This window comes from Corvus moneduloides, chromosome 1, assembly GCF_009650955.1.
Source record: "Corvus moneduloides isolate bCorMon1 chromosome 1, bCorMon1.pri, whole genome shotgun sequence".
Classification (NCBI taxonomy): Eukaryota; Metazoa; Chordata; class Aves; order Passeriformes; family Corvidae; genus Corvus; species Corvus moneduloides.
The window spans coordinates 95,865,607-95,879,469 of NC_045476.1; the positions used below are offsets into that span (position 1 = coordinate 95,865,607).

A 13,863-nucleotide genomic window follows, 5' to 3' on the forward strand; every position below is an offset into this window, starting at 1 on the left:
CTCAGTGGCCCAATCCAACCCAACCCCTCCATCCAAAACTACCTTTGATGAAACAGCAGCTATTTCAAAACTACATTTGACAAAACAGCAGGTATTTCTGCTGGTTTTACTTCTAAAATAGTAATTAAAAAAAAAAAAATTAAAAATTAATCATTACACAATGAAGTATTTTCCATTCACTCTCTGAAAAAAATCGCAGGATATCTGTTCTGGATCAGAAGCAGTAAGAGGAAGCGCGATCTGTGTCCAGGCAACCTAATTTCACAGATCAGACTGAAATTACCTGGCAACCTACTCTGCCTCAGACAAACAGCACGTGTTCAACAAGGGCTTCTGAAGGCTGGGCTACTGCTTAATAACTGCTCTTGCATTTAGACATAATATAGTCAGACAATTACCCATTAAATAAAAACTATTTCCTAAGACATATTTATTCCATTAACGGCTATATTTAAACATTCTCTATCATGTTCTAATACACGAAGTTCAAATTCTTTAGGAAGTAACAAAATAAAGAGGCAGAGACATAGTACTTACTTTTTATTTGCTTCTTAATGAACTTTGAATGGTCCAACCAGTGCTAAAAAAAGAAAATCCACACTTAAAAGCAGTTCCATTTCAAGATTTTGTTGACTCCATAAACTGATTACAATAAAATTTAACAGATAAAAATATCTTATAAGGAAATATTGTCAAATTTATTTTCTAAACGTCTGCGCATCGGCACATTAAACAACTTCCCTTCTTCCACATGGGAAAGCCTGATTTATAGATTCATCAGTACTGCCAGGGAAGTCACTCTTCCAGAGAAGAAACCTCAAACTCCAAGGCCACAAAGCAGTGGTGTGTAAGGAAAGCACCCTTTTGTCCCAAACCCCTGAGTTTCAGCCTCCTTTTAACTCCTGTTTGATGGAGACCCTCCAGATCCTGTACCATCCTGCCTTCCACTGCTCCATAGCCAAGTTTTTTTCAAGGTAAGGATAGAGACTTAACCCCACTAAAAGCATTTGGGAAACACTGATATATGCCCCAACCCCTCCTTTTTAAACTAAGGCAAAAGATCTGGAATAGATGCAACAATGATGACAGAAACATATGACTCCCAGCAAAGTTTATGCACTCTCTTGTCAATATAAGTTGCATCTACAGAAAGGCAGCAATAAACACAATCTGGTATAAATTTAGCTTAAATCTTGCACAGTCTCTGCTCAATGTCCTACAGAAGGCTGCAACCTGATTTGAAGCAACTCCATGTAAATGCTTCTGTCATGAAACATGATAAAAGAGTTTTGGATTTCCTTGAAATAAATGTTTTTCTATCTTTTTATATATATATATTAAAATTATAAACTAGATACTATGAAACAAAATCTTAGGGGAAAAAAAACCTCTTCCTTCTTTCCTATTAAAGCATGAATGTTTTCAGTAAAAGGATAATCTCTCAATAACTAGTTATCATTACACCAACACCATGCTACCATGGCTAAATAAATGTGCAAAATTATTTGTTAGCTAGTAATACTGGCATTTATTTATCAAGTCTGTTCTAAACCAAGGCAAAAATTTATCACAGGTATAGATGAGTACAGATCAAAAGTCTGACAACTTACAACCCTTAAGGTAAATAAATCTCACAAGAGGTAGAAAGAGAAATGGAACAATGATTCTGAAGGTGATTTTATTTGCAGGAGACTTGCAAGACTCCCTTAGGTAAGGCTGCCAAGAAATCCATTCTTATAATCTGAGAAATCTCTACCAGAATGAAAATAAAACATTACAGCAGCTCATTTAAATACATTCCTTAGAGTTGCAAGTAATTTACTTTGTCTCTACTTTGCTCTCCTATGAAAAATTACATCTTTGTGAAATCTCAAATCTTTCATAAGGAAAAAAATAACATTAAAACTTTGCCTTTTTTTTAAACTGAAATTATACAAGTCTGCTACTTTCACAGCTCCAGGGCAGATGAATTTTTTATTCTTCCAATACCTAGCTACGAAAATGTCTTTCTGTTCAGTATTTATTTTGGACAAAGAAACACCACTCAAAGACAAATATAATGAATCCATTAAAAGAAAAGTTTATCCTCATGTAAAAAACATCTATAATACATGACCGAAACTCCTGTTAATACCATGTTCTGGAACAAGCACTGCACAACATGAACTATAATAATTCCCAATGAAAAAGCAGCTGATAATCCCTTTCTTGGCATGTGGTCTTTAAGATACATTAAAGCTCAAATAAGCACAAGTTTCAAACTGATTATTTGCAAGTGCAAATACTTCAAATAATGGTTAAAAAAATACCTAACAAGACAAGGAACTGTTTGTGCAGACCATTAAATGACACTATGGCTTAGACAGGAAACTATCATCACTCTCTGTCCCTATGCGGGAAGAGGCAGACTGCTCCAGGAGATAAAGCACAGCAAGCATTAAAGTCACCCCCCCTCAGAAGCAACAGTGAGCTGCTGTTTTACCCCCACTCCATACTGCACATCATGTGTGTGATGTGCCACCACATGGATCATAAACACAAATACAAAGGTAGGGCATGGACAGACAGTATTATTGGCCCAGAGCTCCCAGGCCTGGAAGTTTTCATGCAGATTTATGAACCAACACCAATTTAGAAGTCAGATATTTTGTGCAATTTCTGTGAAAATCAGGCTGAATTTTAACACTTCTTTGCCTCAGATAATGTCAGAGGGCTTCTTCACACTGTGTACCACACCAGCTTTCCAAATGTCCCTCTGAGCTGAAAAAAACCATAGCATTCTAGCTAAAGCCCAAAATAGGTTTGGGCTTGGCTACATACTGCTTGCTGACTCAGTTAGAGGGAAGTGAAAGCAATGAATTCTGAAGTCTCACTAGGCAGCTGAATAAAACCAGAGGAGCCTTGCTCTCTCAGCACCTAAAACTGTAGCTCTGCCTATCTTGTGCTCCAGGCAAACAACTGTACATCATTTCAGGATCTGGACTCACCAGAGAAACTTAGCTACGGATCTCACAGTGTAGGACCAAGACTGACCACACTCATTTCAACCACACACCACCATAATCCCCGTCTCCTGTTTGGACTCGGAAGTATCAGTGCAGAAAAAGGAAGAGGAAAGGGATTAATTGCTTTAGGACTGTTATGATAGGAAGACAGTGACTAAGCTACTTTACCCATAGTAAGGGAAGAAAAACCTGATCAAACTGCAGGTAACGAGGATTCTACGATTATGCTAGAACAGAACAAGTAGTTCAGTTGGAAGAGATCTACAATGACTATCTGATCCCACTGCCTGATCATTTCATGTTATTAAAGGCACTGCACAAACATCTCTTAAACACTGACAGGCTTGGGACATCAATCACCTCTCCAGGAAGTCTGTTCCAGTGTTTGACAACCCTCTTGGTAAAGAAATGCTTCCTGATGTCCAGTCTGAACTTCCCCTGATGCAGCTTTGAACCATTCCCATGCATCCTTTCATTGGGTACCACAGAGGAAAGCTCAGCACCTCCCTCTCCACTTCCCACCATCAGCTGTAGAGACCACTGTGGTCCCTCCTTTAATTCTGTCAGGTAAACTGGAAGGTCAAATGCTGGATTAACTTCCATTTATTCCTCTTTTATCTCAGTAAAATTTCTTTGCTCTACCAAATGAATAATGGTTCCTATGGTATTAACCGACATAACACAGTAGCCATTGACTGGGATTCATTAAAAAAATGGGACTGGGACACCATTAAAAAAAAATTTTTTTAAAATACTGGAAGCATGTATTTATCTCAGCATGCTCTCCTGCTGATCACTCACTTTACTGACCTGAAGAGGTAAAAATAAGTACCTCAACATTTCCTATTGGTAGCAGCCAATATTTTCTCAAAATAGATACACAGCATAGGAAAGATAGATATTTGTGTTGAGATACAGCAGATAAACTGCAGCTGCTAAGGCAGTCAGCTTATAAGGACCACGTGACTGCCAAATGAAGACTGAAAGGAGGATTACCACAGGCTGGCACAATCCCATCACACACCTGAGTTTTGCAAATTCCACTGCCTCTCTACTTGCTTCCTAAAAGAAAGAAAATTCCTTGTCTTGATTTATACAGCCCCCAAAGGTGATCTGAAAAGGAAAAAAATTGCATTGGACCCTTTTTGGTTTGCTTTCTTTGCTAGTTTAAAATGCATGGAGAACGTCTTGAATAGACTGTTCTCCCTTATGCTTATTTACATATTTAGCTATCAGTAAGAGGAAGCCCATTTTTACTGGAAGTTTTATTTGCTCTCTGAAAAATATTGGTTTAATGCTTTCTCAAGCTGTACTTGAAAGTACAAGAGGGAGACTCATGCTCAATGATCAAGTTCAGAAAAGAAGGTGTGCCAGACAAAAGCTGGCACCTTTAAAACCAAAAGTCAATTATCCCTTCAACTGTGTTCTTGCTTTCTGGTTTCCCAGGCAGCTGAATCCTACCAAGCTGCCTGCCATTACTCACACGACCTTCTAAAGCAGACAGGTTAAAAATGTATGTATGTATCACATGGAGGAAGGAATCACCAAAAAACCAAGCCAATAAAAACTCTACCCACCAAACCACAGTTTGGGGATTTCTCTACATTTACAGATTTAAAAGGGAGCAAAGGAGCAAAAGCCCTCTTTTCTTTTGCAGGTCATCTTTCAACATTATGATGTTAGTAACAGAAAACCAAATGAGAACCAGGGTCATGTAGAAACTCAGGGAGTACACAAACATATACTTAGAAACAGGATGGTCTCCCAAGAGTTCACAACTTAAAGCAAGGAGCTACTGTTTCTCATGTTTCTCTGATCCCTCCTAGGAAGTTATGCTCCTCTTGAAAATGAAGGCTCACCTGACTGGTGACTTCAGCTGCCCACTGAAAGGCTGTAGAGAAGATGAAGACCTACACTTCCCAGAGGTATTACACGACAGAAGGATGAGTGGCGCCAGACTTGGGAGAAATCCCAGCCAGACAAAGAGACTGTCACCCTGAGGCTGCTCAGACAAAGCACAGGTGCCCAAAAGGACTGTGGAGCCACCATCCTTGATCCTTGAGAGTATCAAACATGACTGAACAAAGCCCCAAGAAACCAGATACAACTGAAGCTGCTATGAGGAGCTTGGATATACACACCCCCTTCAACAGAGAATACTTGCAGGCATCTTTCAGGATGCTGCTCTACAATCTCACCTACCCAACTTGAAAGAAAAAAAAAAAAACGAATGTGCCTTCTATTCAAACAGCATTCACATTGTAAGACCAAAATGGGATTAGTGAGATGGACAGTTTGCATTTGGGCTCAGATGAGACCAACTTCTCACAAACTACTGGCAGGATCTTACTACAGGAGTTTCAGTCTCAGTAGGTCAATTTTGGTTTAGACCCTCCTCAGATACTGCTGTCAGCATCTTGTTGAACAGGGGCCAGGCAGAGGGGTACAGTAACACATCAACACCGCTGGAGGTGCGAGGACCAACCTGATCCAGGTACCAAGTTTTATCAGTTTTCTGCGTTGTCTCTGGCCTGAACAAGTCTGACCAGTTGCCCTCCAGCAGTCCCCTTCCACTGACACCATTCTGCAGTCTCCATGCCAAGTTCTCTCTGGCCCTGTGAAGGGCTGCCACCTTCTTTAAGTCAGATACAGTGAGACGGTGCAGGCAATGCAGGGTGCAAGCAATGCAAGCAATGCTGCCCAGCAGCAGAAGGGCAGATGGAGCTGTGATAGGAAAGCTCTAGACTGTGATCTTGGGAAGAACAAGACCACGAATGCTAACTCCAGAACCCTGAGGGCATTGATAGGCCTTAATGGCTCTTTACCAGCCCTGTGTGAGACCTCCAACCACATATTGTGTGGCATTCATGGACGTCTGGCCTGTCCCAGTCTGAGTCAGCACAGAGCCATCTCAGAAGCATCCTGATAAACGATGTAGTTTAATTGCAGACCAGATAAACTAACCAAGAATAATGGAGAGATAAATGGACATCCTTCAAGACCATTAGCCTATCCTAATTCATATACATGTGATAAACACAGGATATTTTGCTTCACAGACCTGATGTGACAGAAGTAAACCACAGAATTATATAAAAATTATATGAAAAAATTTGCCTGGACCAGTATGTTTCTCATTAGACTTACTTTACAGACAATGAAAGCTGATACCACTCCAGATCAGTTCTAGCAATTAAACGCAAGTTACTTTTAATTTTGATGCCTGTGTCCAAACATTAAAAATAAACTGAAGAGACTTGTAACAAGTAAGCAACAAACCTGACTAAATCTGTGGAAGAAAACTGAGAAACCACTTCATCTTATGTTCCAACCACACACAAAGACAAAAGAAACCAGCACAAACTGCTTGCTGTCCTGGAGAGAATTCTTTACACTCAGGAGAGAGGTGCAGAAGCATCACAACCACCTGCCCTGTATGGCTGCTTCTCAAGTCTGTGTCAGAAAAACGTCCTCGTGAAACAGCAAGAGCTACTGGAAGGCTAAAGACTGGAATTTGTTAGTGTTTTGGAGTCTTCCACCAGGTGTTCACAGACTGCAATACAGCCTTGGACAGCCACAGCTGAAGTGTTCCACATTCATCAGGTGCTCTGCATCGCTGTGGACTCAGCCACACTGCCTTTGTCCAGTTACTGAACTTGGCATTCCATCACTGCCGCTATTAGAAACTGAAGCATTGAGTGCTACGGGATGTTCTACAGCTTTTGGGACCCTCCATGACTGGTATTTTTACTCTTGGCCATAATGCACAGACACATATCCTGCAACACGCACAGACCCAAAGTGCTCATCATCCAGAGGAACAAGAGAGATTCAGGGAGGGGAAACTGAGTCACAGAGGAATTTCACAGCTTATTAGTGGGGAAAATAGTATGTTTCTAACAGCAGCAGAAAAGGAAGCACTTGGCACTATCAAAATATTTACCAGTCTCCCTTCTTCCCCACATCCAGCATATTGAACAATAAGGCCTGTCCCTAATTTCTTCTGCTAAATGAACACTTGTAAAAGTATTAAGAAGTACAAAAGGAAAAAGACTCCCCGATATCACACTATGATGCTAATTGACTGGTTTGAACTGCTCATTTTTCCACATCCCTCACATCTCAAGAAGTCACAGCAGTAATATCAAAAGCAGCAGTTGAAAAAACCCGACCAATGAGCTCTTAAAAAGAAAATTCAGATAGACAGAGCAGAGGCAGTCATAAAGCACCAAGGCCCTACAAGTCCCTGATCCAATACCTGCTGAAACATCCAGGAGCCTACTTCTCAATGTGTAGAGGAAACAAAGGCACTCATATTATTCTTTGTTGTTCAGCTTGCTTCCTACACGCCCCCCAGCACTGCTGAAATCCTTTGTTGTGAGACATACAGGATCCTGCCCTTCCCAGAAAAACATGGTCAGAAGGCTGCCTTTCATAGAGGTGAGGATCTCAGTGTCAGAATCAGTGCATCCCGATACACTGCTGCTGGCTAGGCCCACCCTGGGCAACATGGTTCTGGCCATGTTTTTTCCCTCCTGTTTCTGTACTTGCAGCAACTGCTTTCATGAAAGCCTATTTCACCTCTACACAATCTTCTCCATCTCCTCTCTCCACTGTCTTCTCACCTCTTGCATCAAAATCCAGTTTAGAAACTGGTCAATACTGAGAAGTTCAGATGAAAACATGGTTTACCAGGACAACTCACTGCAGGTTGGTCCTGGCACTCATCTGCCCAGGGAACCCTGGTCCCCACCACAGCCATGGGCACCTGCAGGCGGGCACAGGGTGTCCTCACACATCAGTCACACACTGTAAATCCAGTGCTTCCCCACGTGCCAGATACACTGGGTGCAATCACCCTCAAAAGGCTCAACTGGCTGCACAGCACAGCTGGGAAAGGCTGTTCCATACGGACCTTCTTTAAGCTAAGGGGTCTCTGTGACAGTAGAGATGAGACATAAAGGACGTAAACCACTTAGAGGATCACTAAAAGACACACGTGTGAGAAAAGGGGCATTTTAATTCTTTTGCTTCCACACATTCCCAGGGATGACAGCAACTCATTTGCACAAACTAAAAAGAAAAAAAAGGATTTCAAAGATTTATCTTAAAAATTCTTCCCCCTCAATTACTCTGTAATTGTTCTTGTGAACAGAAACAAGATCATGATGGAAGCAAGCAAATTCCAAGCTAATAAACATGGGAAATCCTTCAGTTATGAATTCCCGTAAAACACAGGAGCGGCTGTGAGGTTATCCATGTTTTGGTATCACAGGACAGAAAAATGGAACAAAGAATGCAAAGGTAGAAATGGAGATGTCTATATCTTGAGAGACCCTGTAAAACAGAGCTCACAAGGAGCTATTACCCACAGAAACCCTTTTTCTTAAGATGATTTGGAATAAGAGACAAAGAAAGGACACTCCTGGACAGAAAATGAATAAACATTAGCTACCAATGGCCAAAAATAAATGTCAAGTACCCAAACCAACCATAGAATTCATTGCACGCTACCACTTTCTACAAAGATCAATTAAATATTTCCTCATGGCAAGTGAATTTCAGTAGTACGGTCTCCCAAGATTTTATTATTGCTATTCCCAACCTCAGCTAAAGCTTTCAAGGCCTCCTGCTTTGCTAGAAAACATACACTGTAGTAAAAGTAACTAAAAACCCAATAAGCTTTACATTTTCTCTAAACCACTGCAGAGACCTGCTACATCAGAGTGACACTCTTCATTCATCCCAACCACTACATCTCTGTTGAAGTTCTGTAACAGCTGAATAAGAAATTATTTTCTTGTATTAGAGTATTTCTACTTCTAGACTGAATAGCAAGTAATTAAAATACAACAGTACACTAGGATTTGCTTTAGAATAAACTATTAGATGATTATCTACATCCTCCTATCCTTCTGCATCCTTCTACATTCTTCTGATGGATGTCTTCAAAGAGCACAAGATACAAACTAATGCAGAGTTCACTGAACAGGCATTACAGGATTTTCTGCATTACTGCTGACATCTTGCTTTTCACATCTTTATGTTTGGGGTTTTTTTTTGTATTAAAAATAAGCTGTTCAAACAATTAAAGTTTTTTCTCTTTCAAAGCAGATAAGCTCTAATCGTGATTTTGTTTTCCAAATCACAGCTATCAACACTGCTTGTAACTGGCAAAGTTACAGGACTGCAGGAAACACAGTGCACTCAAAAGCTGCTGGCCTTGGCACACACAGAAGCAATCTCCACTATTCAAAGACTATTTTGTGCTCTCTTATTTATAATGGTGCCTTTAAAGTTGTTCAGCCCTTAACAATACATACTAAAGACAAAGGCTTAGAGCCTCAAGGGGTTTACACAACTTTAATCTCCAGTCCCCCACTTGCCATTGTGCGGCTGGGGCTGGCACTAAGCAGAAGCCCATGGAGGCTGTGCATTAATTGCTGTGCAAGTGAAAAGAGCAGGCCACAAGTTCAAAACTGATGAAGGAAGGCTGTTAAAGCATGGAATCTTTTGGCACAGGGTGCTGGGCAAGATAAAGGCTTGTGCCTTGAAGTTCTCTGAGCTCTACTCGCTGCCCAGCTTGAGCCAGACCAAAAAAAAAAAGAGCCAAGTAAGAGCTTTTGGCCTTGCACTTCAGTGAAGGTAAAGAACTCTGCTTTCAACACTTCTCTTAATTCAGGAAATTACAAGCCTACCACCAAAGCTCTGCAACCAGAGTTGGCTTATTTTAGCCCCCCCAACAGCTGTTCACAGCCCTTTATCCCTCTTCTAATTGTAGATGCATCATGTACTTCCCTCCTTGATACAGAGCAAAGAAATAGCACACAAACAAAGCCAAAACACTTGCATGTATAGGCACATTTTACCCTGAACACCAGTGAGAGAGCTACACAGAAGACATGGCTGCTCACATCTGCTTCATCTTTCTTACCAGTCAAAAAAGCCCTTCAGTTTTGCAAACATTAAAGAAAATGAGTCTTGGCTTCTGATCTGCCCTCTTTCTTGCTAAGAAAGGATATTTTGCTCTCCCTTTCTGCTTCCCTTCTTTCAAAACATTATGGAACTCCTTGCTAAGTAAATATTCCTAGCTATCAAATTCCCAGTTGGATGATTTGACAATCAGTGACAATATAATTTGTTCTTCCCATTACGAGCAGGCTCTGCTCTATTAACTGTGTCCTTATAATCAGGTCCATCATAAAAGTACACACAATTTATGTAATAGAAATTTTATCAGGAATACACACTAAACTTCCTCAAAACTCCAAACCCCTTATGGACATACTTAGTTCGAAACATCAGTTTCCAGTGACACTAACTTAAATTAACTTAGACATCAGGATAATGTTTAAACAGATTAATACCACTTCTCCCCAAACCCACAGATTCCCTGCTTCCAATATCAAGTCATAATTCCTGGATAGGTTATCAAGTTATTATAATTCCTGTTTGTTGTTTAAAATCACTGGTAAAACACAGATGATAAAGCAGCTGCTAGAACACTGATCCATCCTTTGACCTAAGCTTGTTAGAGAATAAAGCTGAGAATTCTGGGACGGTAAAGTTAGAACCTACACTTCCAAGATGTCAGTACTGTAGCTACATTTTCCCATTAGTTTATTATATTATCCCAGAGAAGACATCTTCTGTTGCATCATGGAAAAAACATTTACATATTGACCAGAGAGCACTAAAAGAAACACTTATTTTCCAAGTCTGCATATTCTCTATCCACAGTGCAGGTTTTTGCCAAACTGCCTGTTCACAGAGAGTGAACAGACAAAAGAAAAGATTAAATATATGGCAATACAGTGTAACCACAGTGTTGTAGTCTTTTAACCCTATCCTATCAATATATCTATTTGGATCTGTAAATATCGGGGGTTTTTAAAATTAATTTATTTTACCTGTAGATACTGGAGGTCCTTATACAGAGAAAAGGAGAATTTTAGTTAAAACCTTTTGCTATTGCAAATGAACCTAAATCTACAAAGCAACATAATCTGTGCATGGAACAGCAGAGAGAGAAGAGCTACAAGAAATCCTTGCTTGAAAAATGTTTTGACTACCATGAGCCTACTAACCAGAAAGCACATTTTTCTTTACCCACATTCATTTCTTCTTTACTCGTGTGCAACCAAGTCACGTGCATGTCATATAAAATGACACAGGACTCATTCAAAGGATGTAGCTTTATGTGCAAGAACCAAACATGGCATCACTCGTTTCAGCAGTACATCCCCCAATGATGACATCTCTCCATTGAACTGCACCAGCAATACATTTATAATAGGCAACACAAACTACTGCAAAACATAAAAATTAACTGAAGTTATACTTACTGTAATTTGGGAAGCATCCATGAATTGTAGGCCAAAGTAATCTGTTTCTACAAGGTCCAAATGATACACAATCTGGTCAAACAACTCCTGCCCCTTTGCATTTTTCTGTAACAGAAAAGAAAATGTTTTTTGGTTTGGTTTTTTTTTAGCTGGTCAACACGAGTTTGTTTGGGTGTGTTTCTTTTCAAGTTCAAAAGTGTGAGAAGAGATACACAAAGGAAAATAATATTGAAATAGCAATTCTATTTATTCTGAAGAATTGCATGACATTTTTTATTTTCCTCAGGAAATATAGCATGACATGCTGTTCTTGTCTGCAGCTATTCCAACAAGATCAGATTTCACTCTCAAAGAAAACTTTCAAAGTTCATCATAACTAAAAATGTACAAGAGAAAAGAAAGGCTTATGTCCTACAAGTGTCCTAACTCACTTTATTTTAGCCATTATTTTATACCCCAGGAAGTCAGATTTCTCCAGGAAAAGCTTGCTTTATACTCTGCCTGAAATCTGCTGGCTATCAACAGCAGCTGCAGTCATGCAGGGCCATACCACCACTGAAGCTGCAAAATAAATTCTGGACAGCCTGAATACTTGAAGAGCACTGTGAAGAAAATTAATGGGATTTTATAAGAATCTTTCATTTACATTACCAATTGCCATCATATTTATGGCTTTTAAATGAAGAAACAAAAAAGGGCCAAAAAAGCTGTCATTCTTACTTGGCATGCCATCTGAAACATGCAGGCATGGAAATAAAACTAACAAATAAAACCCCGATTATTGACTACAGGTACGTGTAGAAAACTTAGCAGGTCTTAAAGGTAGGCTGCACTGGCCTGGGTACTCATTTTGAGGTTAAGAAAAGGATTTAGATACACATTCTTCAATGCTAGAAAACCAAAGTTTGAAGATTACAGGTGGGTAGAAGGAAAAGGCAATAACAAACCAACTTTTCATGCAAATCCTGTTGAGTTACTTGGAGAAGAAAGCTTTCAAATTCTTGAGCAAAAACACCCCTTGGCCAAAAATACATGAGATGACCATAAATCTGAGTAAGAGTGAAGCTACAGCTACACTTTATACAGTGAAGTACTGATCAGGATCCATTTTTGTGACTGTTGTCCCTCCTATACTTTTAAGGATTTTTTTTTTTTAATTTTTATTTTTAAACCTAACATATTAGGCATTTCCACTTCACCCCAAAATGCAGCAAAATTGACAGAGTTAAGCATTCAGTTCCTTTAGTCTGGCCTTCTACACAAAGGCAGCATCAATCATAACATGCAGAGCTCCTGTTCAGGGTTCTAAGCTGTCCAAAATCAGTCTTCAGCAACAGACAAGATGACGAGTTACAGCTCTGTTTTTCCAAGAAGGTCAAGAAAGTTCAGGTATAGGTAACAAATTTTATTTAAATTGTATTTTTTGGGTTTTTTTAACTTACAAAACAGAAGCACAGAAATTGAATCATATCAAATTTCAAGAGCAACAGAAGGACTTCCATTGAAACAAACTGCATAAAAGCTTAATAACAACATTAAATTATCATTGTAAGATACTGTGTCCTTTTTTTCAGGGGGGCAAGAGGTGGATAATAGACATTCTTAACCAAAGTTCAACGTTCTTTTAAAAGCAGATGAGAGTACAATGGCTTCTTAAAACAGTACACTGCTAAGAAATCATCTTTACTTGTACAGTAATTGTTATAAACTGAACAAAAAGTATCCAGAACATATTTTTTAATACGGAGTAAAATCAGCACTTGTTAAAAGAAGTCAAACCAAAGCACAATAAAATTTAAACAGATTCTGCTTAAATGAGGGAGGAGAAAACCCCTCAAAAGCAATAAAAAGAGAAACAGCAGAACATGAAATATTCACCAATGTAGGAAAAAATGCACTTTATGCCCTACTCTGCTCATGGTTGCTTGCTGTATAGCATTAACTACCAGTATATGTTTACCTTCCACTGCCACACACCCAATAGAAACCAGAGAGAGCACACTCCACCTTCTGTACCCAAACAGTAGTTAATGTTTAACATGTGTTACATGGAGAATAGCTCTGCACTGCACGGCTAGACCATAAAATGCAGCATTACATACACAGCTTACAGGAGATTGTAGCATTTAACTTGTCACTAAATGAGCTTTCCCAGCAACTCGTACCACTTAGATGATAAAGCTGCTGCAGCCAATGAACTGCTGACAAAAAACTGTCTTTGAGATGTTGCACTACAGGGGGAGATAAAAGCAACTAATTCCTTTCCTCTAGTAACAGTAAAGGATGACCTGTTCTTTATGCAGCCTCACCACTGACTGACAATCCAGGGGGTCAGACTGTGGACTCCTAAATTAATGTGCACTGAATGAAATGGGTGGAACGGGCAAAATAGAAGGCTTTTTCCTTAGGCATTACATATCCACGATAGTGGTCTCTAAAGCAAAAAATGTCTGTATTACAATAAACTTTTAATTTTCACTGTCTTTTTCTTTTCCCCTCCTTCCAGACAAAAC

The 13,863-nt window shown here is 39.5% G+C and overlaps 1 protein-coding gene across 5 annotated transcripts in view; it reads right to left on the minus strand.

Moving 5' to 3' along the window:
- Positions 1 to 13,863, minus strand: part of EPB41L4B (erythrocyte membrane protein band 4.1 like 4B) — a 169,814-nt gene that overhangs the window by 106,797 nt on the left and 49,154 nt on the right. For all 5 annotated transcript variants that reach the window (XM_032119108.1, XM_032119119.1, XM_032119097.1 and 2 more), the window contains exons 2-3: positions 11,351 to 11,455; positions 538 to 580 (exon numbers count right to left, since the gene is read on the minus strand). In XM_032119108.1, coding sequence (XP_031974999.1) covers positions 538 to 580; positions 11,351 to 11,455 — 148 coding nt within the window. The remainder of the gene's footprint in view (positions 1 to 537; positions 581 to 11,350; positions 11,456 to 13,863) is intronic.